This window comes from Lynx canadensis, chromosome D4, assembly GCF_007474595.2.
Source record: "Lynx canadensis isolate LIC74 chromosome D4, mLynCan4.pri.v2, whole genome shotgun sequence".
In the NCBI taxonomy this organism is placed as follows: Eukaryota; Metazoa; Chordata; class Mammalia; order Carnivora; family Felidae; genus Lynx; species Lynx canadensis.
Genome location: NC_044315.2, coordinates 570,335 through 598,274, shown reverse-complemented (window position 1 = coordinate 598,274; position 27,940 = coordinate 570,335). Strand labels below are relative to the sequence as shown.

The following is a 27,940-nucleotide window of genomic DNA, read 5'->3' as shown; positions in this document are numbered from 1 at the left end:
AGGGCCTGGATTCTTTAAAGTACGAATTAGAGAATTTCCATTTGGGGTCCTTTACGGACATTGAGGGCAGAGGGGCGAGGCGCCGCAGTACTCCAGAGGACCGCAAAGGAAACAAGGAGCGCCCTGGAACTGAGTGTGGTAACGGAACCTTAGGAGCCTGGATTGGAACTCGAGTAGGAAGGACTACAGAACGTGCCTGTTGGGACACGTGACTGGAAGTTAGGGGCATGGGCGCCGCTGGCTGCGGAAGACAGCGTGGTGAGGAGGGATTTGGGGCGTTGGAAGTGACCGGGTTGTGTGGCACCCTTTCCTTTTCCGTTTTTGGGTCTCCGGGAGGGAGAAGACTGGGGTGGGCAGGCTGGGGACGGGGGAGGCTACCAAATAGATGTAGGCTGACGCCCGGAACACGAGCCGCGCTTTGGGCTTCTGGGCGCAGTTTTGGGGTCGCGCGTAGGAGGGGTCACTTATCCAGTCGGAGCTGAGATGAGCGGGATGAACGATCTCAGGATGGGCCTTAAATCGCAGCAATTCTGGAATAGAGACTCTTCCGAGTCTCTTCTAATCCAACAAGTTCTCTAGTGTGCGTTAAGAATTACAGGTTCTGGGGGCGCCTGGGTGGCGCAGTCGGTTAAGCGTCCGACTTCAGCCAGGTCACGATCTCGCAGTCTGTGAGTTTGAGCCCCGCGTCAGGCTCTGGGCTGATGGCTCAGAGCCTGGAGCCTGTTTCCGATTCTGTGTCTCCCTCTCTCTCTGCCCCTCCCCCGTTCATGCTCTGTCTCTCTCTGTCCCAAAAATAAATAAACGTTGAAAAAAAAATTAAAAAAAAAAAGAATTACAGGTTCTGAAATTAGATCTGGTTTATTACTGAGGCTTCGCCGCTATTTGTCCTAATGGGAGAATGACTTCACCTGTCCTGCTCATCTAAACCACTTTGTACAACGCTGGCACGTAGTGTTAAAAACAGCAACCCTGTATTCTCTGTGGTATCGGTTGCTCTCATTGTGACTGAACAGCACTTTGCAGATGCTTGTGTTGTGACGTAACGTTGTAGTTTTGCCATTTGTATACATCTCATATGACCGGGAAGCTCCAGGATGGAGAGCTTTTTATCCTGTAGCATATTAACCTGACCCATCCCATTTTTGTCAGCTTTTGTTACAGTGAATGTGTGGATGAATAAAAGAAAAACACCTGGAATATGCATTAGTGAAAGGGGCTAGAGTATAATATCATGGTCATTTAGAGGGAAAGAATTTTCCTGTACCTGTGTTTGTATGAGTGTGAGGTGTTGTTCCAAAGTGTGTTCGTGGAAAATGTGGATGTAGGGCGTGAGCAGAGTCTCCAGTGATGAAATTTGGAAGACAACAGAAAGTCAAACACAGGTCCAGGCGACCAAGTTGAAGTAGAAGTTGCAGGGAAAGTAGTTCGGTTTGGTTTGTTTCATTTTGTTGTTTTTTGTTTGTTTGTTTAGATTTGAGAAGAACTAAGGGAAAGAATTCTCCTGCACAGATAGAGAATAATTTTTCTTATTAGAACACCCTAAGTGTATGCCCAGCATTCATGAACGCCAACAGAGAAGTGAAGCGCCTTTTTGTGGGCGGCCTTGGCCAGAACATTTCCAGGGCAGACCTACAAAATCAGTTCAGCAGATTTGGAGAAGTTTCTGATGTGGAGATCATCACACGAAAAGATGACAAAGGTAAATTTATACTCCTTCATGGGTTGTTAAAGGCAGATAACGATTCATATCAATATCACAAAATAAAGGAACCCTGGAGGTGAATGTTAGCCTTGAACACTTAAAGTATTTCATTACAAGATACTGTTGTGTGTATGCCATTCCTCTGCCCTTTGCCTTGAAGGTGTTATGTAAAATGTGGAACTTGCTCAGAATTACATTTCTGATCAAAAAGCATTCTAAATTCCGAAACATCTGCTTTCTGAAACATGCAGCTTTCAATTTTCAGAGCTAAAATTCTAATATTTCCAAGGTGTCCTGTTAAATAGAATATCACTAACATACAACAAGCAAAATGTTTAACTGACTGCTTAACATTTATTTTCTTAATTCTTTTGGAATATGTTGAAAATCGTGCTTAGAAAAATGCAATCTTTGTATCCAATGAAAAATAAAGATTTTTCTTTGAAAGAGTAAAGTTCCAAGAGTCATTTTTTTAAATTTAGAAACTTAATCATTTTTACATTGTTTTCTGGGTAGGAGTTTAAGGTTTGGTTTTTGTTTTGTTCTGTTCTTTGTTTGTTTTTTTTTTTTTTTTTTTTTTTTGGAAATCCACAGAAAGTCTTTGCGTATATCAACATCAGAGTAGCAGAAGCAGACCTGAACAAGTGTAAGATTGTTACTATGCTTTGTATTCTATTTGCCATTTCATGTCATTGTGTGTAACTCGACAGCTACTTTTAAGACATCCATAGGAATAGCCATGGTCAAGGGAATTCTAGTATCCTACCATTCAGGATGTGTTTAGGTCCATCCCATCTGGTGTCAGCAGACATATAGCAGCACATTGCTAGTGGGTTTGCTCAAAAATGGTATTCTCAAATATTTGGGGCAAGAGACACGCTTTCATAGGAACTGCCTGTGACATATATGCCCTTGGGTATATGCCATACTCCCTTCCTCAATGTGTTCATTTTTAGGCAGCTAATTCTTGTCATTAAGCACTGTTAGGAGAGGACTTTAGATGAAATCTCTACCAGTAAGTTGAGTAAAGCTGAGGGTAAACTGTGGCCTTCAATGAAGTAGGAAGGAGAGATAATTGGTACTGCCACTGATGTAGTAACGTATGCTCGTTACTTGAGTCTAAAAAGTCAAAAGACACTGAAAAGAGAACATGCTAATAAAGAAAGAGGGCCATCAGCCTTCTGTGTTATTATTTGCAAAAAAAAATTTTTTTTTTTTTATTTATTCTCTTGTACAGTGAGAAATAAGTGGTGGTAAAGAACTTATCAGTTCTGCTGTGCGACCTGTGACAAGTTGTTTCAACTAGAAGCCCCAGTTTATCTGATGTATGACAAAGATACTGCTGACCTAATAATATCACTGCAGAAGTTAAACCGAGTAATACATTACTACATACCACATGTGGTAGTACCAACCACTTGGAAACTTCTGTCAGTGGTTCTTATTAAAGAAGCTGGTAGCAGGTATTAAGAAAAATCAGTTACTAGGGCATAGCATTTGAAACACAGTGTAGTCACTTGTGGCTAACTTATTTGCAAGTTACATAGTGATAATTTGTGAGGTGATAAGTAAAAGCTGTACAGGATTTCAGTGTCCTCTGATTCACCTTAGAAAATTATACTCCTGTTTTTTAGTTTTAGCATGGGAGATAACAATAAAATGGTAAATAAATGTCAATCATCTACCAGAGGTTCCTGGCATCACTTTGTGAAGGAGTGACAAATTTTGCTATATTTTACACATTTGCCTCATTCTGTTCTTCCAGGAACAGAAGGGAACACTGCGCAATAGGGAGCATAAGGACTCTTGGGGTGAGTGGCTCAACTGAGACCACAGCCTAGGCCTTTTCTCCCAGGCTTTGTTTTCTTTATTTCTTCTGTGTTTTTTTTGTGATCGATAAGTGTACTTTTCTTAGTACTAATTGGAAAAATCACTTGCTGCAATATATTTTAGCACTGGCGTGTGTTTGGATAACGATTCTTTACTTTATAGGTATGTCTGTTTTAAATAAAACAAAATGGAAAGGTGGAACACTACAAATTCAGCTAGCAAAAGAAAGTTTTTTGCACAGGTAAGATTTGCTTGGCATGGATTTAAACCGTGTTTTGTTATATTGTAAATGGTTTTATACATTCACTTAGTTGATTTGAAACTGTCAAGTACTATGTTATTACAGTCCTAGCAAATTTAGGCGTTACAAGTAGAGCTAAAGTCCCTTTGAACTGTGACTCCCCATGACCCCAGACCCACCAAAAAAAAGATAATGCAATGCATTTACATATGTTTTAACTCATATAAATATATACCTATTTTATTTTTTTACACACAATTTTCTGTGATGATGTAGATCTTCCCCCTTCCTCGTAGTGATTGTTGAACTGTTTCAGAAAATGGCTATACCACAGGTACTGGTTATCCCCCACTCATGATGAACATTTAGACTATTTCTACCTGTCATAAGAGATGACCTTGGAGGATGGCAGCTGCACGGTGCGTGGGTTCCTTGGGTTCCTGTCAGAAGGGGTGTTGTCGTATGATAGGGTTATGTACATTTAAAATTTTAATAGACACTATTAAGTGTTTATGTTGATTTTGGTTCTTAAAGTGAGTGCCATACAAAGACACAAAGAAAATAGGAAGTTCCTGTATGAGAGGCATAGGTTTAATTCTGCAAGTGATTTATAACAAGACAGTATAATAATCATTAGAGCATTTTAAGATTCTAAAGATATTATTCTCAGGGAGAAAAGAGTATAGTTTGGGAGCTTTCCAAATAGGAAACATTTTAGGGATGTACAGCTGCAGTAACCAAGAGAGTTGACTAGATTGTTCTAGGCCAGGGAAATGGCAGGGTCTAAAACAGGTGTCAAGCAGCATGCTGAAGGCATATTTTGAAGGACTGGTCTAGTGACAGAGGTGAGAATTTGACTTTGTTCTTCAGCTCAGGGCCTCTGTGCACAGGGTAGTGATGGAACTTGATCTAGGGGCAATTCAGTGCCTACTCTGTGCTAGAACTAGAGCCCTGGTCCTGGGCAGGGTGAGCGTGGAGTGTCTGGGCAGGCATGCCTGAGGAGCATGAATCTGACAGTCGTGGAAGGAAGAACATAAAGGAAACAGACCAGGGGCAAGAGGCTGGTGAGGACTGGTCAGTGCAGCTGCCCAGGCCTGAGTAAGGTAGGGGAGTTTGAATCGGAAGGTTGAGATGGCATTCTGTATTCTCTTCATTAAGAGCGTGGAAATAGAGCACCTGGGTGGCTCAGTCATTAAGCATCTGACTTTTGCTCAGGTCATGATCTCACAGTTCGTGAATTCGAGTCCCACATTGAGTGAGCTCGAGCCCCACTTCTCTCTCCCCCTCCCCCCCCTCCCCCCTCCCCCTCCCCCCCTCCCCCCTCCCCCCTCCCCCCTCCCCCCCCTCCCCCCTCTAAGTGTAGAAATAATCAAGACTTGGCAGACTGGGCTCTGAAAGACACCCCTTCCTCCTGAAGAAGAGTGAAGGGGTTGAGGGTGAATAAGATGCCAATAGTGAGTAAGCTGAAAGGGAAAAGTGAGAGATCCTAAATGATTACATAAAGTCAGACAACTTTACAGTAGTAAAATAAAACACTGTCAATACATGGTTGGTTATTTTAACTCTTATTTGTATCTTCTTTGATTCAGATTGGCCCAAGAGAGAGAAGAAGCAAAAGCAAAGAAAGAAAAATCAACGATAGGCAACACCAACTTCTTGGAGAAGATGGGTGTGGTGGATTTCCATGTGAAGGCTGTGCCAGGGACCGAAGTGCCAGGGCACAAAGTGAGTGTCCACTGGCAACCCCAAGTTGCCCAGGCACCGAGTCCTGAGACCATGTGACTGCGACTGTCGTGTCTAGAATGGCTGCTTTTTCCCTTGATTTGAGGCACCTAATATAGGCAGTGCTTAGGGTTTTCATTGTGCATTTACAACTCTCGGATAAGCACAGTTCTCCCTCATTTTACAGAAAGAAATCAAAAGTGGAGGTGGGTCTCCCAAGGGACATACATAGGTGGTGAGGCGTACAGGCAGGTCCCAACTTTGCCTTCTTAATGCGTACTGTTAGCTGTTGGCATCCCACGTGGTGTGTATGGGACCCATGGCTGTCCTGCTTCTCCTTCTTTCTTTCCCCAAACACTTTTTTTGAGAACTCCAGTTTCATTATCAAAAACAAAACCCAACAGTAATCATGACCCACTGTGAGTTTGATTTTTTTTATAGTGTTTATGCAATATGGTTAATCTTTTCTGTTTGTGACATGTACAGTAAATATTCCTTTTTCTTTTTCTTTTAGAATTGGGTTGTGAGTAAATTTGGAAGAGTATTACCAGTCCTTCACCTAAAGAATCAACATAAACGTAAGATATCCTTTGCAAACAGCCTTTCAAAGTGATTAGTATTTACCTCAGCAACGGATACTTGCAAAAGTTCACCTCATCACATTAGGATTTCACTGCCTCTGTCAGTAAATCTTAGATTATTTTTTTACAATTTTTATGTTCTCAATTTCTAGGCAAGGTAAGACCTATCCACTTGCATGTTTGAAACAATGAGAGGTTTTATATTAGTGAATGACACTCAAAGCAGCACTTTTATGGATTAACTTTCATATCCTCCTTGTCTGATATGGATTCAAAGCCATTGCCAAAGGCGCTAAAGAAGGCGGGTGGGGGGGTGGAGTCTCGGACCATTGTTAAAGAAGGTTTCAGAGGAAGTGAGGTATGGTTTGCATTAATAGAAAGTGGTAGGAAGACCAGTAGTTAGGAGCGTGTGGACAGGCAGGAGACTGGTGTGTGCCGAAGTAGTGTGGATCCTGGATGAGTGAACGCGGATGCCTGTTCCCTTGAGGAAACGCAGTCAGGTTGTGCAGGACCTTGAATTCCTAGCATCCTGGACTTCTGGACAGAGGGTGCCACCTGTGTATTCTTTAGCAGTAACCCACGTGCCGGTTGGTCTGGGAAACAGAAGCCGCTCCGGGTATTTCAGAGCAGATGCAGTGCATACACTGGTTTAAAAAAGTGCCGGAGGAGCAAGCAGCTGGCAGTCAGAGTGTCCGAGGGTAATAACCGCAGTACAGCACCCCCACCCCGGGGCTAGAGAAGCGCAGGTATGTCCTCGTTGCTCACAGCTGCTGTGCCACTGTGGCCCCCGGACAACTGGCCACAGCCGCTTCTGCTCTCCCTGCCGCTGGCCCTAACGTCAGGGAAAGCAGACTTCCTCTCAGCCTTCCACCAGTGGCAGCAGCTGACAGCAAAGAGGAGGGTATTGAAGGACAGACGGTGTGGAGCTGGGGACAGCAGACGCTGCCCAGCACACCTCACATATTTGGCTGGCGTTCAGTAGTTCCTAAATGCTGAAAGCAACTTACATTTGCCTGTTCCCAGGTCTTAGTTAATCAGCATGTGCTAGCTGTCATCACAGCACTTTGACACTAGCTAGAATCTTTCTAGACTGTGTTAGCAACAAAACAGGCCTGGAAAGAATTACTAGCTATTTAAAAAATTTTTTTTATTTTGTATTTTTTTACATTTATTTGTTTTGAGAGATAGCACAAGCGGGGAAAGGGCAGAGAGAGAGAGGGAGACACAGAATCTGAAGCAGGCTCCAGCCTCTGAGCTGTCAGCACAGAGCCCGATGTGGGGCCTAAACTCACAAACTGTGAGATCATGACCTGAGCCGAAGTCGGACAGTCAACCGACTGAGCCACCCAGGCGCCCCTTGTTTTTGTTTTTAATAATCTTTACCACCAACATGGGGCTTGAACTCAATACCCCGAGATCAAGAGTGGCATGCTCTACCGACTGAGCCACCCAGGTGCCCCACTAGCTTTCTGATAAAGATCTGCGGGATGCCCTGCAGAGTGAGCGGGATGTGGGATAGATGCTCCTGAGCTGAGAAGATCAGAGCTGGGATGAGCCAGTACTGAGAAGGCAGGAATGGTCTAGAGGAGTGGAGAGTAAAGGCTTTGCAGCAGTTGGCCATGCCCCCACTGGTACCCCTCTCTACTCAGCTGTACAGTATCAGCTCAGTGGATGGATTTCTCAGATTTACAGAAAACAGTGTGTGGCCCCTATGCCTGCTATGTAACCTGAATGGGTTTGCCATTTCTGCTGCCTAACAGTGGTGGCACTCGGATTTAACTCTGGACGTGCTGTGGAAAGCTCAGTTCTGCAGACCCTGAGGTCACTGAGTGAAGGGCTCGTTCTTTTGGATGGGAAAAAGACGATTGGCTCTGAGTAAGTGACCCGCCTTAAGATTGCACAGTACTCTGTATGCTTCACCAGATTCTTAAGTTTTCCCAAAACCTAGTGCCTCTGTCTTATTCCTTGACTTTTGGTGACATCATGAAGTATGACCCATCAAAATACTGTCACAACTTAAAGAAGATTGGGGACGATGTCACAGATGTCACCCCTGTGTCCCACCTCACTTGGGAACTGGAAGGAGGGGATGATCCCATGAGTAAGAAGCGACGAGGTGAGTTCTTTGCCGCTCACAGCCCCCCCAGGAAGAGGATCAAAGTGCAGAAGGACGAGGCATGTGCTGCGTTTCCAGCTGTAAGAGCAAGACCCAGCAGGGTTCTGGGGAGTCTGCAGCCCCTACAGCAAGAAGTGGCACAGGAAACACCCTGTGATCCTGTTACTCCTCCGATACTGCGTGTACCTGCTTCTCGTAGCCAGAAACTTAAAAATGTTCAGACTTCTGGCATGGGAACTACCAGGAACAGAAATCACATGTCTGATGATGATACACATTCCGAAGAAGAAATAAGACTACTGATCGCAAGAGAGGAAAGCCTGGAGAAAACTATGCGGTCGTCAATAGATGAATCTCCAAACGAGCCCTTCGAAGTTGTAAGGGGTGATTTCAAACCAGATGTTCGCAAACTGCGCTCTTTACCAGGGTTAGGTGATGCCTCTTGCCTGGCTGGTGAAGACCATGTCATAGGAAGCGATTGCAACTATGATTCAGGAGACACAGATGAGATCATTGCAACAAGGAAAAAGCCCAGTGAGGTCAAAAGCAGTACAGAATTTTCACAAATGGAAACGTCTGTACACAAGAAAGCTTTGAAAAATAGAAAAAACTGTGAGCTTTCTGATCACTCTGTTGAAGCCCAAAACAGAAAAACCAACGTGGAACTAGCCGTCAGTCCCGGGGCTACATCCCACTCCAACAGCTGTGAAGATGTGGGCTCTGTGTCAGAATGCAGTGGGTCTGAGGAAGATGAGGAGTACAATGCTCTGATGAGAAACTGCCGTCGTGTGAGTCTCACTTTAACTGATCTGGAACAGCTGGCTGGCAGTGACCTGCAGGCTCCAGGACATGACCCTGAGAGCGGTGACCAGGAAACCCCCGCCAAGTGTGACAAGGCCTCCAAGAGCCATAGGACTCGGGGTGGCCTCCACAGACGCCAGCAGTGTATCCATCCTGCAGAGATAGTGGCTGACCTCCTAGAAGGAGAAGAAAACACCCATGGAAAACAGAAACCAAAGGAAAACAGCCTAAAGCCGAAATTCCAGGCTTTCAAAGGGGTACGCTGTCTCTATGGAAAGGAATCAGTAAAAAAAACCCTGAAAGACAGAGTGGCCTCTGACGATACAAATAAAGATCAGCATTCCTTGAAACGTGATCCCAGTGGCCTGTCCACAGGAAAGGGGTCCCCATGCACTAATGACTCACCAAGCGAACTAACTCCTCTCCAACATGCAAAGAAGGCAAGTGACCCAAACCAAATGCAGCCTGAAAAGAGACAATCCACTTTTGAGAGCAAGGATCGCAAGATGGTGTCCCCAAGCAATTCGGAGAGGGGAAGTAGAAGTCCTACTTCTAGTCTGTTGCCGTTAAAAGATGAGAAATCTTTAAGTCTTGGTATAAAGACCCCCAGGATCGGCTTTGATAAAGACGGTTACCACGGGACCAGAAAGACAAGAGAGGGCTCTGGAAGGAGCAGCCACATGGCCCCTGGGAAAGCACTGGAGGGCTCTTCCAGGAGAGCCGCTCAGGGCAGCAGCACGGACTCCCCACTTCCTGTAACCGCTTGGTCAGGCTTGCCCGCTAAGGGTAAGCATACTGACGATAACGAGAAACGTTTGGCAGCCTTGGAGGAAAGGCGGAAGGCAAAAGAAGTGCGGAAGCAGCTGGTTCATAACGCCCTGGCAGATTTGGTGAGTGCGGGCCCAGTCTGGACACCACGAGGCTACCCTTCCTTCTTGTGAAGATCCTCATGCCCCTCAGAGCCTCTGTCCCAGCACTGACCTGTTCCGTGTTGTGTCCCTTGTGTTAGAAGATTTGGTCGCCTTGTTTTTAGCATAGACCAGAGAAATTGAGATTAAACTATTTACTGAAAACATTCTTAATTTGTTTTAATCTAAAGTTTTCCTCCTGATTTCTTTTCTTTTAAAAGCTTTAACTACTATAGGTCAGTGATGTGTCCTAACGTGTCCAACTTCACGTGTAAGTCACCTGCCAGTGGTTTATGTCTCGCTAAAATTCACTCTAATGAGGCTTTATGCATTTTTTGCACAACTATGTGCGTCTGCGAAGTCCCAGCCTTCACAGTAAGTGCTAGACTTAGGGAATGAGGGTCTTGGTCCCTGCCTCTGGTGGTCGTTGTCTCATCCCGTTTCAGTGCCCCAGGACCCAGAGAGAAGAGTGCCCGTGCACCCTCAGTACAAGGAGGTGCAGCACGTCAGCCAGGGGGAAGGGTGGGGGCTCCCTCAGCCTGAATGGACTCTGAGGTAGAAGGATCAGTGAGAACTGGTTGGGCAGAAGTAAGAGGGTGGGAAGGGAGAGGGAAGGGGTTCCGTAGGAGGGGAGCAGTTTGTACAAAAGTGAGCGTTGGCAGCCACTATAGCCGAATAGACCGAGGACAAGGGTGCTCGAGAGAAGCAGGGCAAGTTGTGAAAGGCTGTGGAGGTTGGACTTTATTCTGTGGCTGGAAAGGAAGAGAGTGAAGATTAGTTGTGTATATATCGGAACAGGAATCAGCAAACCATGGCTTGCAGGCCATCCGTCCCGTTTTGGTACAGTCTCCAAGCTGACAATGGTTTTCACATTTAAAAGGGTTCAAAAAAGGGGCGCCTGGGTGGCTCAGTCAGTTGAGCATCCGACTTCAGCTCAGGTCATGATCTCACTGTCCGTGAGTTTGAGCCCCGCATCAGACTCTGTGCTGACAGCTCACATCCTGGAGCCTGTTTCAGATTCTGTGTCTCCCTCTCTCTCTGCCCCTCCCCTACTCATGCTCTGTCTCTCTCTCTCTCTCTCAAAAATAAATAAATATGAAAAAAATTTTTTTTTAAAGTTCAAAAAGGAAGAATACAGGACCAAGATCATATGTGGTCTGCAAAGCCTGAAATATTTACTCTCTGGTTCTTTAGAGAAAATATTTGCCGGCCTCTATCTGGGTAAGATTGTTCAGGCTATGACAAACAAGTGAAATGGGACAAATCTGGAACTGGAGAATCTTTGGGAGGTCATGAGCCAGAACCAGGGCAGTGACAGTGGGAATAGATTTAAAAGATACCAAGAAGGTCCACTGGACCAACTGGACACAGAGAGGAAGAAGTTTTAAGTTTGCCTGTTGGGAAACAAGTGGGATGAGAAGGGGCCTTGTCCGGGGAAGGAAAGAGGGGCTGTCTGCAGGTGTAAAGCTCTTGTTGACTTCTCTAGGATGGTCATCCAGAGGACAAGCCAACACACGTCATCTTTGGTTCTGACAGCGACACAGAGGAGACACCAACTCGGGAGCAAAGCCACCCAGGAGAGGAGCCAGTAAAAGTAAGTATCTCAGGAAGTCCACATGGGCATTCACCACTCTTGCAGATCCGTTTCTGCCTACTGCAGACCAAGACCTCCCCACAACTGCCAGGTTCAGTGTAAAATCCTCCAGAGCCACAGTAGCCCCAGGGCTCCCCAGGCTACCACACACACAGACACCAGGGACCTTACAGACTTTCCCCCACATGAACCTGCCTTCCACATTGTCTGCCAGGTAACATCAGTCCTAGTGACACCCTGTAGAGTGTGTCCTGTATGACATCCACACCCCCATGCCCAATCCAGACTGCACTGGGAGCCTCGACATTAGTGACCCAAGCAAGAGGCCAGGTCAATGTCACGGAGTCAGGACTTTCCATTCTGACTGTCCAGCCTTTCCTGGGAGAGGCATCTGGGTTACTGGTTCTTAAGTATGGGCTTAAGATTACGTAAAGAAGGAATTGCAGGGGCGCCTGGGTGGCTCAGTCAGTTAGGCATCCGACTTCAGCTCAGGTCATGATCTCACGGTCGGTGAGTTCGAGCCCCGCATTGGGCTCTGTGCTTGACAGCTCGGAGCCTGGAGCCTGCTTCGGATTCTGTGTCTCCCTCTCTCTCTGACCCTCCCCCGCTCATGCTCTGTCTCCCTCTGTCTCAAAAATAAACATTTAAAAAAAATTTTTTTTTTTAAAAGCAGGAATTGCAGATTGTCTCGGGTGTTAATAAACTCTGTCTGCATCTGTTCCAGGAGTCTGTGAGTAGAGCATCTGGGAAGCTGTTTGACAGTGAGGATGAGGAATCCGACTCCGAAGATGACAGCCACAGGTTCAGAATTAAACCTCAGTTTGAGGGCAGAGCTGGGCGGAAGGTTAGTAAAGGCTGAAAATACACCTGTAACACGTCCATGTTTTTGACACAGTTGTTAAATCTGCGTAAGTGCAGGCTGACCCAGATCTGCTCCCCAGTGTTCGGTGTTCATTTTGATGGGTTCGTGGGTGGTGAGATTATGCAAACACTAACGTGAATTTGAGGGTGAGGGGAGGGAGGGGAAGCACTGTCTTGGATCATGGCTATCGATTATCTGTGTGTCTGTGTAGCTCATGGACTTACAGTCTCACTTCGGCACCGATGACAGATTCCGCATGGACTCACGATTTCTGGAAAGTGACAGTGAGGAGGAACGGGAAGGTAAACACCTACTGTCCGAACCATCCTGTGTCAGAGCTGGGGCTCCCTGGGGAGTCGTCTGGTCTGGCCCCTTTGCTCGCCATGTGGGGAGCCTGCACCTCAAGACTTCCGGGTGTGAGGCCCATGACCCACTGTTGCTTACTCAGTACTCCTTGAACTTGTTGGTATATACTAAGCTGCCAGAAAGGACAGGAAAGACCCCGTCTTCCTCTGCCCTGTCCCTGGCACAGGGGAGAAGGATGGGCCCTACCTGACAGTAGTTTGGTAGGTCCTGGCAAGGTTGGGGAAGATGGTTAAGTCCCACGTGCCTTTCTAGAAACAAAAGCTTTGGTCTTCCGCCCAGCGTGCATGCTGGGTGCAGGTCCTTCAGAAGCAGTACCCCACCAAGTGCCAGTCTGCTTGCATTCGACCCAGTGTGGGCACATTGGCAGCAGTGACGATCTCTGACTTCCTTCTCAGCAATGGTTCCAGACTTTTTCTACAAGACCTTCTGTGCTTAAGTTTCCATCTTATCCTTCGAGAAAACCCTCCCCTCCCACCTGGCCTGGAGGAGGGTCACTTCAAGTGAGGCCCCCACTTCCCTCTCGGGTCTCTGTACCTCTCTGTCCTCACAGCGCATTTCTGTCCTTCCTGAGTTAATCTTGGGCCTCACCATTCATACTTGCTGTCCCTCCTTCTCAGGGGTGTGCTCCCGCTGACAGGGCCATTCCTTCCACCTTACCAGCTTCCGAGTCGCCACACCCACCTTTTTCATTCTAAATTGCATCTGAATCAGAAGCGGTTGGCTTTTTATCGTAGACTCTAACAAAGTTCTCTTTTGGTCAGCAGAAGAGTGGACGCAGGATTAAAGCGAGAGTTGGCTAATGTCGGGGAAAAGACAAGAGCCCCGAGTAAGGGTCCTTGCCCCATTTTTATTAGGATCAGAAGGCTTACAAACATGGCGATGGACGTGCACAAAGGGACAATGAATCTGTGAACATTAACTTGGTGGCCATGAGAGAAAGGGGTCTTGAAGATATTCGTGGATAGGGGTTTGGGTTAATACAAACCAAATCCTGGCGCCGGGCAGTCAGGTTGAAGGTTGTTTACAGCAGACCTGAGGCAGCACCTCTGTTTATCTTAGCTAGCCTAGGGGATGAGACAGATAGGGGGAATAACTTCAGGGTTGACAAGACACTTTTTCTTTTGTTAACCATCTCCACTCCGAGCTGCTTTGCCTGCATCGCAGTGGTCCAAAGTCCAATTCACCAATGTACCTAACCTGGCCCTATTCTCCTATGAAAACAGCTTTCTGCTATAGTACTAAATTTGGGGTGCTTTCACCCTGAATATCTAATCTTGTTGTTCCTATGTGTTGGGCACCTTTGCACCGTTTCTATTTCAGGTCTTTGCCTCTCTCTCTCTATTTTGGGGGGCTCAGCACCCCCTCCCTATTTTGGGGTGCCTTTGCACCTCCCTATTCTTGGCACCTTTGTGCCTCCCTATTCTCGGGGTGTTTGCACCCCCTTATTCTTGGGGTGCCAATCTGATTTACCCATACTCGGGTGTGAGCATTTTATGAGTTTGTATATCTTTATGCCTTGTCAACCCATTGTTGTAAGCCCGGGGGATTCCTAAGCTTATCCCCCACAGCTTTTTATTGAAAATGCACTCTTTGCTTTGACCCTCTCTTCTTTGAGGTGATTGTCCTGTGCAAGAAACGCTTCTGGAAACCAGGGTTTGGAGAGCAGGTTCTGCAGGGTCCACATCAGCGTGCCCGTCGGAGCCGCTCGAGCACTTCCCTGAGAAGGCGGGAGCGGGCAGAGCAAATTGGCCTGCATTTAGCGCTGCATGTGGAGGTCGCTTTCGGAACCTCTACCTCTTGGGTCTGGGTCCACACGACACTCTTCTGACTTGTGGACCCTCCCAGCAGTGAGCAACCCCACTCAGTGCAGTGGTGTTTCCTCGGCTTCGGCCTCGCCGGCCTGCCCATGGTGTCTGTCCCTGTCGACCACCCGCCTTGAGATATCCTCTCTTTGCTCCCTTTGTACCAAAATTCCCTTGTTTTCTCCCAATTCTTGTTCCTGGTTCCCGAGGTTCTGTAGGTAGGTCCCTGTGGCTTTAGCCTTCTCTTGTACGTGGGCATTTCCCAAATGTGGGTCATCTTTGCTCCTGACTGTTCTTTTCTCAGTGCCATCTTTTACTACCTTCTGTTTTTAGATTTACGTGTAATTTAAATAACATTTTTAGAATGTTAAAAAAAAAAGTTTAATTACTTTAGTTTTGTAATTAATATCTTGCTCTTACATTTTCAATATTTACCTTAAAATTTTTGAGTTGCCACTGAAAGCCATTAAATGCAATTATGTTTTCATAATTACAAACAAGAATGGGACTTTTCATTTGTTGGTCATGAGACTTCTGGATTCCCTGTGGCACTGAGGGGCGTGGGGACAGGAAGGCTAGGAAGGTGGGGTTTGGCCCTTCTTTCGCCTGTCTGAATGTGCTTTGCCCGTGTTTAGGTACTTGTAAATGTTTGATGGTTGAGACTGCTCAGGTAATGTTTGCCAAGAGATTGTTAATTACCCTTTTACCTCTTAGAGGAAAACGACAGCAGAACTGCCGAGGAAGAAGAGCTTGCTGCCGAGAAGCTCAAAACTCTGGACGTTGTGCAGAGTGTTTTGCAAACCACCCTCAGCGATTCTACAAACAAAGGATCAGTAGCTGCTAAGCAATTTAAGTATGGTTTATGTTCCATCCCATTCCATCCTATTTTCCTTTGACATAAATAAATGCCTTATTGAACTCTGTATAAAAGTAGACCATTGTAAATGTTCTGGGGAGTGTGGTTGGCAGTATGTATCAGTCCCTTAAAAATATACTTCTCGGGGCGCCTGGGTGGCGCAGTCGGTTAAGCGTCCGACTTCAGCCAGGTCACGATCTCGCGGTCCGGGAGTTCGAGCCCCGCGTCAGGCTCTGGGCTGATGGCTCAGAGCCTGGAGCCTGTTTCCGATTCTGTGTCTCCCTCTCTCTCTGCCCCTCCCCCGTTCATGCTCTGTCTCTCTCTGTCCCAAAAATAAATAAACGTTGGAAAAAAAAAAAATTAAAAAAAAAAAAAAATATACTTCTCTTTGATCCAGGTTCACTCCAGGAAACTAATCTTAAATTTTTTCTCTGTTTATGTACTTAGATGTCACAACAGCATTGCTTCCATTAGTGAAGCAGCTGGACAGTGATTTAAATATTAACTGTAGGGGCACTTGCATGGCTCAGTTAAGTGTCCAACTTTTTTTTTTTTTTTTACGTTTATTTATTTTTGAGAAAATGTGGGAGGGGCTGAGAGACAGAGAAAATCCCAAGCAGGCTCCACACTGACAGGACGGAGCCTGATGCGGGGCTCGAACTCAAACCAAGAGATTGTGACCTGAGCTGAAGTCAGACACTCAACTCACTGAGCCACCCAGGTGCCCCAAGTATCCAACTCTTGATCTCACCTCACGTCTTGATCTCAGGATTGCGAGTTCAAGCCTCGTGTTGGGCTCTGTGCTAGGGGTGAAGCCTGCTTTAAAAAATAAATATTGGGGCGCCTGGGTGGCTCAGTCAGCTGAGTGTCCGGATTCGGCTTGGGTCATGGTCTCACGGCTCATGGGTTTGAATCCCGTGTCAGGCTCTGGTGCTGACAGCTCAGGGCCTGGAGCCTGCTTCAGATTCTGTGTCTCCCTCTCTCTCTGCCCCTAACCCACTCACATTCTGTCTCTGTCTCTCTCAAAAATAAATAAACATTTATAAATAAATTAATTAAATAAATAAATACTGTGAAACTTTATAAATGTAGCAGTTTATACTACAGAAAATTTTAAACACATAATTTGGGAAGACTAAGTGTTCCTTATACACCAGCTTCTACAATCACTACCATGTGACCAGTTTTCTTTTCTTTTTTTGTTTTTTTTGTTTTAATTTTTTTTTAATGTTTTTATTTATTTTTGAGACAAAGGGAAAGCATGAGCTGGGGAGGGACAGAGACAGAGGGAGACAGGAACCGAAATGGGCTCCATGCTGACAGCAGAGAGCCTGATGCAGGGCTCAAACTCATGAGCTGCGAGATCATGAGCTGAGCTGAAGTTGGATGCCTAGCCGACTGAGCCACCCAGGTGCCCCTTGTTTTGTTTTGTTTTAATGTAAACTCTACACCCAAAGTGGGGCTTGAACTCAGGACCCTAAGATCAAGAGTCACATGCTCTACTGACTGAGCCAGCTGGGCATCCCCAGTTTTCCTTTCTATACCTTTACTCACCTCCCCAACCTTTCCCCCCTAAAATATTTTATGCAAATCCAGTTTTATCCATATTTTAGTAAGTGTAAAATAGTTTTTAATGTTAAAAAAAGATCCAGGGAAACTCAAAACTGGGTAATTTAAAATATGACTGTCTCTAACAAGATTCTGACACTCTTCTTTGGTTGTGTGGTTTTGTCTTGCTCAAAAATTGGAATAGCTCCAATGTCAACTTACGATTTACTATTAACTTTTTGCATTATGTTCTGATTTCTCTCTCCCAATTTATTCCTGTCTGTCGTTTACATAGGGATGTCATACGTTATGATCCAACAAGGCATGACCATGCCACTTACGAAAGGAAGACCGATGATAAGCCAAAAGAAAGGTAAGTCAGCTACTTCTCTCTGGAGGAGGATCATAGAAATTAATCTCATTTCAGACAATAGTAGTACATAGTAGCTAATATCTATCCATTTGTCCACATCGCATTTAATTTAAGACCAGGGAGGGAAAAGTTAGAGTAGAATTATTGATGTGGCGGAGAAAGTCTTACCTTTTCACAAAGAAGTCTCATGCAAGTAAATGGCATGTGCTCCTGGGCTGCTCTGGTGCCTCCTACTTGTATTAGTTTCTTGTGGCTGTTGTAACAAATTACCACAATCTTAACTGCCTTAAAACCACAAAAGTTACTGGGAGTCTGAAGTCAAGGTTATTGGAAGAACTACGTTCTCTTGCGTTCAGGGGGAACATCTGTTCCCACCTCTCTCCTGGCCTCAGGTGCCTGCCAGCAGCCCATGGTGGTCCTCGCCTGGCTGTGCTCCTCCATCACTGGAGTCTCTATATCTGTCTTCATGTGGCCTCCTCTTCTCTGCATCTTTCATCTCTGTGTCTGTTATCAGCACACTTGAGATTACATTTAGGGCCTGTCTGGATAATCCTGGAAAATCTCTTCTTTGCAAGGTACTTAAAAACTCTGCAAAAACCCTTTTTCCAAATCAGGTAATGTTCACAGGTTTTAGAAAGTAGGGCCTGGACATCTCTTTTTGAGGGCAGCGATTCAGTCCTCTCACTCCTTCAGCGTGGTAGGAACTTGTGTTTCCCATACATGCCCTATCAGTTTGACAAATACGGCACATGTGTGGAGCAACCACCAAGTCTGCCTCGTTTAATTCCTTCATTTTTGGGCTGTGAAAATCACTAAAGGCATGTGGTATTCTGAATTAGATCCTGGAAGAAAAAAGAGATCTGTGGAGAAACTGGGGAAATGAGAATAAGGTTTGAGTTTAGTTAATAGCGATGACCCTATGTTAATCTATTAGTTTTGACCATTGTACCAGAGTTACGGAAGATGCTACCATGTGGGGAAACTAAGTGAAGGCTATTTGGGAATGATGTACTGTCTTTGTAACCTTTCTGTAAATCTAAAATTTTTCCAAGATTAAAGGTTTCTTTTAAAAAGAATCAGATCAGACCAAAGTAGAAGTAATATAAACATTTCCTGCAACGTAGAATTTTTGTATGTTATTCCAAATAACCCACATTGAACGTGGCATTTGAGTAGGGTATATTTTGTATATTTATTTTTATATGTAGGATGTATTATCTATTGCTGCATTAAAAATTATCTGAAACTTAGCACCTTAAAACCACAAAGACTTAGTACCTCAAAGTTTCTGTGAGCAGCCTCTGTAGGCGGTTCTGGCCAGGGTCTTTCAAGAGGTTGTGGTCAGAATGTTGCCCTGGGCTTCAGTCTCCGCAGGCTCGACTGAGGCTGGATGGCCTGCCTCCAAGATGGCTCCTTCTCATGGCTATGGGCCAGTCCCTCACCTTGTTGGCCTCTCCATTAGGCCGCTTAAGTGCCCTCATAACAGGGCAGCTGTCTTCCCTCAGAGCCGGTGACCCAAAAGAGAAGGAGGAGGCACGGTGTGTTTTATGACCTAGCCTTGAGCCACACACTGACAATCGGCCCTCTTCGGTTTTCTTGAAACAAGTCTCTAAGTCCAACTCATAGTTTGATTGGGGGGATGGTGTGGCTTGTAAACCCCACCTCTCAAAGGGAGAAGTGACGAGGAATTTGTGAACACATTTAAAACCACCGTTATGCACCTCCTGGCACAGATTGTTTATATTCCTGCCACCTGGAAAATATGCTCACCCCCTCCCTGGCTTCCCCAGGACCCTCACTTCTACAATATCCATTCAGAATCTGGGATGCTGTCATCCAAATCCCATCTAGGGGCAAATGAGGCTGAATGTTGTAATTCCTAGAGTACAACACCTTGAGTGCAGGTCTTGTAATTAGAGACAGGAGAGAACTGTGAACCGGAGAGACTGGTTACTTGCCCGTTCTCGAACACAGTGGTGGGACAGGTACAGGATGGCCACCGTGAGCTCTGCTGTCCAGAGAGGATACAGGAGGCACAGGGGGCACCAGTCCGGAAGAGCTTTAACAAACATTTTGACAAAAAAGCTTTGGACAAACATTGGGAGTTCTTAGATTAGAACTGTGGGCCTGGTAATAATTCTCCACGGTCTTGACTCCGCCTTTTGGATCATCCTTCCTTTTTCATGAACGGTCGCATGGGGTTGTGGCTAAGTAATTTTCTCAGCCTTCTTTTTCCTAGTAGAAATGTGGGAATCCAAAAGCCTTTTCCTTGTAGAATATCATGGTACCTATCAATCCAGGCTAGTGTTTCTCTTAACCTATTTCTCTTAAAATATTTGTGAATCTCCTATGGGTTCACTCCCATTAGACAGGAGCCACACCCACAGATCATTTGGAGACCAGCTTATTTTCCTGTGGACTTCTGCTGAGACACCACCTTTAAATTCCTCAGGAGCCTCGTTTGAACAGTTGAAGTTTCTGGGCTATGGCTATGGTCTTAACAAAGGATTTTGTTTTATATTTAGACTGGGGTCTACACATTTCTCTGTTAAAAGATCAGATAGTAAATATATTAGGCTTTGCAGGCCACAAGGTCTCTGTTGCAGTACTCCAGTCTGCCTTTGTAATAGGAAAGCAGTCACAGGCAATATGTGAGTGAGGGAGGCTGGGTTCCAATAAAATTACCAGTAAGACACTAACATTTGCATTTCATGTAATCTTCCATGTCACAAAGTCATTTTCTCTTTATTTTTTCCAACCATTTCAGACTGTAAAAGATTGCATTGTAGCTTGCATCCCACACATAAATAGGCAACAACCTGGCTTTGGTCCTTGGGCTCTGGTTTGCTAACGCCTGCTTTAGACTATGTTTTCTGAGTCTTAGATTTGCTCTTTGCTTAGAAGCCAATTCTTAAATTTCATGTCATTGTGTTCTAGAAATTAGGAGTCTTCAAGACCATGAGGTCCTAGCTTCTTATAAGAAATATCTTCCTTCAGTGAAACTATCTGCTCGCGTTGTACTGCAAGCAGCAAGAAGAAACCAGCAAATACCCTCAGACCTTCCCAGACACCTTCCTAGCTAGCTTCTTGTTCATAGGCGTGTCCCGGGGCCCACTTTAACAGAGGGATCTTTAGCAAGGATCCCTTTCCCCCAGGTTTCCAGTAGCTTTTGCCTCAATTTCCCACAGCCCTACCTGCAGCCTCCTCAGTGGCTATGTAGTTTCTACTGGCAGTTTCTGCGAGGCTCTTCAGGCTCTTGCCTACACCCTCATTGCTGCCTCCTGACTGCCCATTACCTGGACTGTGCAGCCCCTCCCCTGGTTTAGATTTGTTAGAGCATCACTTCACACCTCGGTTCCAAAATCTGCATCAATCATGCATCTCTGTGTAGAAAACTTCCCCAGGACTGAATAGCTTGGCCTTAAAGATTTATTAGGTCCCAATTTCCGTGGGTCAGGAATTTGGGAGTGCTTTACTGGGTAGTTAAGGGGCTCTCAGAAAGCTGCATTCTCCGAGGGCTCAAGACTGCCTGCAAGATGGCTCACCTACATCTGTTGGCAGGAGGCCTCCACTCTTGCCTCTTGTTTGGCTGTTTGAGTGCCCTCAGGGCATGGCAGCTGGCTTCCCCCAGAGACGGTGGTGTGGGCGGGGAGAGAGCAAGGAGAACCTTGTGACCCTCATCTCCATAATCACACACCGTCACATCAGCCTTAGTCCACTCCTCAAGAGGTCATTAAGTCCAGCCCACACTCAAGGGATGGGAAATTAACTCCCACATCATAAAAATGGATCCAAGGATCTTTAGACCACTTTTAAAACTGCCATATGGGATGAGCACTGGGTGTTGTATGGAAGCCAATTTGACAATAAATTATATTACTAAAAATAAAAATGCCATAAGATGGTTCAGTGATAATCACGTGGAATTGTCTGAAGTACACCGTTTCTCAGAGTTCAGTCTCATAGAAGGCATATCTGTCCTTAAATCCTGGCCAGGTTGGTTTTCTAAATGAAGTATTAAAAGTATCTCTCTGTGACAGTCTCCCTCAAGAAGGCATTCATTTAGGACATCTTGTTCACTTAGTATTTTAGAATAGGTAATCAGTTAGAATTTTGGCCTAATACTACTCATGATATATGGAGTGGACTCTAATAGAAGAATGATTTTAGTCTTGTAATAGTTAAAAACCCAGTATTGGAAATAATCATGGAACTTTTTATCCCAACTTCAAAGACAAAAATAAATGCAGAGCAGGTTTAAAATGACATCAACATTCCATATGAAAACAGAGTAGACTTAGCACATTTATAATTCATTTCTAAAACCAATGTTGTAAAAGCCACAGAATTTTACTTTTTAAATGTTTATTTTTATTTTGAGAGAGAGAGACAATACGAGCAGGGGAGGAACAGAGAGAGAATCCCAAGCTGGCTCTGCACTGTCTGCATGGAGCCCGATGTGGGGCTCCATCACACGAACCGTGAGATCATGACCTGAGCCGAAATCGAGTCAGAAGCTCCACCGACTTAGCCACCCAGGCGCCCCAAAATTCACAGAACTTTAGAACTTGTAAAGATCTTAAAAGTTATTGGGTTTAGCATGTTCATTTTGCAGGTGAGGAAACTGAGGCCTTTTGTGGTTAAGTGATTTTCTTAAAACTAATATCTTAGGTGTGATTTATGGAATGTAACTCAGGATAGGAGGGAGATACGATTCTTGTGTAATGTTTGGAGCTGTTTGACATGGTTTTCTGTATTAAAAGCTTATTGGTCAAGATTCTGCTTTTATGAGTAGAGTTTCATATGTGGATCCTCTGGGTTGTTGAAAGAATGGGTTAGTTTTCCAAGGTGTTCTAATTTCTGGCAGCTGATGGTCTCTTTGTGACGTGCGTGTCTGTATGTGTCCCTGCAGTAAAGCAAAACGGAGGAAGAAAAGGGAGGAGGCTGAGAAGCTGCCTGAGGTGTCTAAAGAGATGTATTATAACATTGCTGCGGACTTAAAAGAAATATTTCAAACTACAAAAGTTACCAGTGAAACAGCAGACGACACGCCCTCTACTGAGAATCGTGATGGCGAGAAGGTCGAAGTCCATGAGCCCGCGCCTCTGACAGCTGGGGCCTGGCAGCCTGGCGGGTTCACATTCTCCTTTTTTGATTCAGATGCTAAAGATGTAAAGGAAGGTACTTTCTAAATTGTTTTGACTTTTTTACTTCAGGCAGCTTGAACGTAATAGATTGAGTCTACATTAAATGTAATAATGTAACATTAGTTGAAAAGAGAATTATTCTCTTCCACCTCAATGAACAATAGCAGATTCAGTATTATATGGCCAAAACCACGTGCCTGGAGCTGTGTTCACACAGCAAGAAGGGTTTTTGCACTTGAAGGAGCAGACGTCTAGCTGCCACTTGAAGGGGAGCATGTACTGTGCAGCATTCCTTCTCCTGGATGGAAATAATCATAAGAAATATAGGGAGTCATTTATTTAAGTAGCTTCTGTCTTACATGCAGTTGGAAAAACCAGGACCTGTAGCAAGCCGGTGCCATCTGGTAGGGAAAGGTGGAAATAGGCAACCTTGGCTTTATACAGATGCACTGTCATCGACGTGCTGGTTGCTTCCCACTTAATCCTGGGAAATGTGCCAGAGCCTGGAGAAAAACACAAACTCCAGCACGTACAGTTTTGCGTTCCGTTTCAGGAGGTTCATGTCTGGAGGCCAGCGTGACCCAGAAGTTAACAGTAGCTGTTAGTTAGGCTGCTCTCCCTTAGTGTTTAAGATGGAAGTGCAGCTGTTGTGGAAGCTCACCGAGAAGCCGGCTGTGCCCACGTAAGAGAGTGCCGCACACCCACCTACAGTGTGATACCGTGCTTAAAGTAGCATCCATGCGTGCAGCAGATAAGTACTTAGTGTCATTTCTCTGGTCCTCTGACAGGAGGGCAGTGAACCAGTTTTTCAAAATTTGTTCTTAAGTAAGATACAATACATCATGTGCTCTGCATACATTATTCTCTTGCATGTGATGTCCCTCTGAGTAGCAAGGTCAGTCCTAAACTGCTGAGCAGACCTGGTGTGATGACTAACTCTTCTGAAAGCCAGGCGTGAGAAAATTCACTTTGAAATGAGTGCTGAGACGCCTCGGGTGTGATTTCCATGCTCCAGGAATCAGGGGCACTGTCCACATCTTATAGCAGTGGCTTGTTCAGCGGTTCCAGAAAGACCATTTGGAAACTGAAAATGTAAAGACAGATGTTTCCTTTCCTCACTGATGAATAAACAGGGAAACATGGTTTCACTGCAACATGTTCTATTTTGGGCTTCTCTTGCTAGCAGTTTTGTTCTTTTATGTTACACATTTATAAACCTTTAGTTTTTATATCTTTTTAAAGTATTACTATGTTTCTTGTCAGATCACCTTGGTAATGCCAAAAAAACATGACACTTTGTCTCCATTAATATTGAAAATCCAAAGATACTACTGACTTTAAATTAATGATTAAGATACTGGACCCTTAGAGCTATGTGTGCATGGTCAAAGTGGTCACATGAGTGTGATCAGGTACAGTCCTGTCCCCTTTCATTGCCATGATGATACAGATGCCTATAGAGTTGAGACCGTGAGAACTGGGAAGGTTGTCTGGCAGGGAGCCCCTCGTTTCCAAGACAGCAGTTCTGAAGAGGAGGATGTTACAGAAGAAACAGACGACAGGAAGCCCAGCCCCAGGTAAGCAGTCTCTTTCTGTGCAGGTGTGTTTCATAATTTGTAGAGCCTGAGTTAGACATGCTGATAGAACTATCCAAATTTATCTTCACAAGACAACTTAATTTTCTTTTCAGCTTCTTTAGAGTTCTCTAGCCTTTCTGTAACAGGGATCACGTCTCTTCCTTAAAACTGGATAGCACCCTGTGAGGGGTATGAAGTCCTGGGTCTGGCAGGAGGACCCTGGAATGTCCCATGAGAAACACTGGCAGATGGGGTAGCAACACTGGGGTGAGACGGTCAGCCACCACCATGGGACATAAGTCTGCATTACCAAAGCTTCAGGTAGAAGAGAGGATGCTGAATACAGGGTGGAGTCACTTTAAATCAGGGCAAAATGAGCAAAACATAAAGCAGATATATTTAAGGAATAGTTCATTTATATTTTCAGAACATTTCATCTGAAATGTTGAAATTAACTAACCAGTGTCTCTCTCTCTCTCCCCTCCCTCTCTTGTTTCAGAGAAGTATCAGTACCTGAGAAAGAGACTACAAGATTTTTCTTTTTTTCTAAGAATGATGAAAGACTTCATAGTGAGTCCATTTCTGGATTAAATGATATAGAACAGGAAATGGTACAGTTCTCACACTGTGCACTCCAATACAGAAACACGCATCCAAGAAAGTATTTGGCAAAAATTTTGATCCTTTGCAATGTCATGTGGTTCAGCTGTCTCTGTTTTTGGACTCACACAGGTAGACTGGTTAAGCTCTGGAAGATGAGAGCTCCCACTCCCCACCTCCCTCCCTCATTCATCATCATCAACATCAACAAGGGCTTCTTTGTTGTGGGGACTTGCTTAGATGCTAGATGGGCAAAACTCCTGTTTTTCATACCCTGAATGTTCATGTGAAAACTGAGGCTCTTGGTGAACTCATTTTTTTTTCAATCACCTAAGTTTATCTTTTTAAATATAATTTGTTGTTAAATTGGCTTACATTAAACAACCAGTGCTCATCCCAACAGGTGCCCTCCTCAATGCCCATCACCCATTTTCCCTCCCCCCGCCCATCCACCCTGTTTGTTCTCTGTGTTTAAGTCTTTTGTGGTTTGCCTCCCTCCCTCTGTTTGTGACTATTTTTGCCTAGTCCCTCCCTAGACTATGTTTGCCGAGTCCCTCTGTTTGTGACTATTTTTCCCCCTTCCCCTCCCCCATGGTCTTCTGTTAAGTTTCTCTAGATCCACATATGAGTGAAAACATTGGATATCTGTCCTTTTCTGACTTATTTCACTCAGCATAATACCCTCCACTTCCATCCACACTGCTGCAAATGGCATGATTTCATTCTTTCTCATTGCCAAGGAGTATTCCATTGTGGTGAACTCATTTCTTAAAGCCTAGCACAAACAGAAAGCAAGATACATAATAGTAAATGATACATAAACGGTAAAAATTCTAGCGGCTCTATATTTTCATTTTGTAAAAACAAAATATTTTTTAAAATAGCATAAATTGTAGGGGCGCCTGGTGGCTCAGTTGGTTAAGCGTCGGACTCTTGGTCACGGCTCAGGAAGTGATTTCGTGGTCATGGGATCAAGCCCAGTGTCAGGCTCTGCACTGAGAGCATGGAGTCTGTTTGGGATTCTTTCTCTCAAAATAAATAAACATTTTCTAAAAATAAATAAAATGAAATTAGCATAAATTGGGGAAAAAACGGTGTTAACTAGAATTGAAGACCTTGATAATGCCAGCACTAGCATATCATCCACTTTAAAGGCATTAATCAAAAAAAAAAAAAAAAAAAAATAAAGGCATTAATCTTCTGCCTTGTCTTTTGATTTTCCCTTATGAGGTTCTCATTTATTCTGGAGAGGAGTGGGAAGTAATATCAGCAGGAATTCTTGGGAGGCCAGAACAAACAACTTGCGTATGGTGAGTGACAGTATCCCCATATTGTCTCCTCAGATGGATGCACTGTTATGTCTGTGTGTTAGTATTTGTCTGGTGTAAGAAATCGGTAGTAAGGAGTAACATGTAAGACACAAATGGTGACACCTGAGGCCATGATTTAACCTCTCAAGAGTCACCATGGAGGAAGGGACTCTGTTTAGGTCATGCCATATCTGGTGCAGGTGAGGAACCTAAGAGCAGCCTCCTGTGTGGGCAAGTTCCCGCCATGCTTGTTAAGTAACAGTAAGTCCTGAGTTTGGGGAACACTAAAATATGGTTTCCATATTTAAAAAGTTTGAATATTCCCTGTTCATTCCAAGTGAGCACTCCCATAATGCTTTCCATAATCCTGACACTGAATAACCCAAAATTTACTTTATAGTTACTCAACACTTGAAAATGATTCACATTTATTTTTAACAAAGGCTTGATTTACGTTTTTCTAGGACTGTCGGAAGAAACATAAAGATGCCAAAAGGAGAGTGAAACCAAAATAATATTAAATGTCAGCATTGGTTTTGATACTGAATATGAGCAAGGCTTACCTATGGAAATCGGGTGATGCAGAAAATAATTTTAAGTGAGAAAGAATTCAGATTGAAGGGATTCAAAATCTGCCTGGTTGATATCACTCTGTTTGCTATCTTTTTCTGTGGATTTGCTTGTATCTCTTTGTAAGTAATTCTGCAAAAAATTAGCATGAACTTTTTTTTTTAAACAAAGCACAAGACAACCCCTCAAAATACTTTTTATATATAATCTCTGTGCTATCTTCAGTAACTAATGGGTATCTTCTAATTAAGAGTTTACATAAAGTCTTTTTAAATGTATGGGTAAGAGCACTTGTGTTTTCCAAGTTAGGCTTTGTGTGAATTATAGGCTACATGAAATATGTATTTTTGATTGTATATTGTCATTTTTTTAAAAGATGAATACAAATCAGTCTGAGTTCTGTACTTGCGTCCTGATAAACAATTAACTGAAATGCAAGACATTTCAGATAAGCATCATAGGAGAGTTCTCTGAGGACCAGGAAAGGGTGCAAAATAGAGTTTTCCTGTCCTTGGCCTCTGAGAATTAATAGAGGCAACCCATCAATCCCAAAACTCTGGTTTGACCAGAGTCTTATGAAAAATCCAAGTTAGCCATCAGGACTCTCAAGTCCAGATAGGGAAGCAGATTTAATATCTCATTAAATCAACCTGGTTATGATTCAAGCCTCCTATCAAACTGGGCTCTGTTCAAAACTGTTATATAGATCATCCCCAGGGATTGTCCTTGAGCCACAACGTGTATCTGAAATTAAGTATTTATTAATTTACATCTTGACCAAATATAAACTCTGGCCGGGATGTCATCTGGTTTATTGACCATTATATCCCCACTGCCTAGAACTGTGTGTAGCATTCGGTGGGTGCTTAGTACATATACTTCTGAATAAACAGGGTCCAAAGAACTAAGCAGCTGAAGAGTCATTTGGGATTCCTGTGTTTCTGACACTTCAGACCTGATGGAGAATAGAAAAACCACCACGCAGCAGGATAAATAAGTGTCACCTTCTCTTGATGCAGATTACATTTATACTTTCTCACTGCTACGTGACAAGCCATCCCAGTAAAATTTATTTTGCTCACAAATTAGCAATTGGGTCAGGACTCTGTGGGGACTGCTCATCTCTCCTCCATGTAGTGTCACTGGGATGGCTCAGCTGGGACCAGAGGACCCACTTCCAAGACGGCCCCACTCACTCAGTGCCTGTCCCTGGGCCTCCTCACAGCATGGCATCGAGATTTCAGAAGCAGATGCTGCCAGTCTCTTACAGCATAGTCCAGAAACTGGATCAGTCACTTCCACTACATTCTACAGGTCAAACGTAACAGAGCCCAGATAGAACCAAAGAGAGGGGATGTAGACCATCACCCCTCAGTGGAAGAAGTGTCAAAGAATTTGGCCATACTTAAATGTGCCACACCCTCCATCTTCAAA

At 44.4% G+C, this 27,940-nt stretch overlaps 1 protein-coding gene across 1 annotated transcript; it reads left to right on the top strand.

Moving 5' to 3' along the window:
• The first annotated feature begins 45 nt into the window (after positions 1–45).
• On the top strand, positions 46–27,414 carry NOL8 (nucleolar protein 8). Its single transcript, XM_030293337.1, has 17 exons — positions 46–258; positions 1,472–1,699; positions 2,286–2,348; positions 3,695–3,773; positions 5,363–5,498; positions 6,010–6,078; positions 8,057–9,883; positions 11,388–11,495; positions 12,220–12,339; positions 12,569–12,659; positions 15,240–15,378; positions 17,225–17,302; positions 22,215–22,483; positions 23,900–24,026; positions 24,526–24,596; positions 25,857–25,936; positions 26,401–27,414. Exons 2-17 carry the CDS (start codon positions 1,561–1,563, stop codon positions 26,449–26,451), a joined length of 3,447 nt encoding a protein of 1,148 aa, XP_030149197.1. The 5' UTR covers positions 46–258; positions 1,472–1,560; the 3' UTR covers positions 26,452–27,414.
• Positions 27,415–27,940: the final 526 nt, after the last annotated feature.

Coding starts and splice junctions, on each gene's coding strand:
- NOL8 (XM_030293337.1), top strand. CDS start 1,561: ATGAACGCCAACAGAGAAGTGAAGCGCCTTTTTGTGGGCGGCCTTGGC. Junction 5,499..6,009: donor CCGAAGTGCCAGGGCACAAA/GTGAGTGTCCAC, acceptor TTTTTCTTTTAG/AATTGGGTTGTGAGTAAATT. Junction 12,660..15,239: donor CAGTGAGGAGGAACGGGAAG/GTAAACACCTAC, acceptor TTTACCTCTTAG/AGGAAAACGACAGCAGAACT.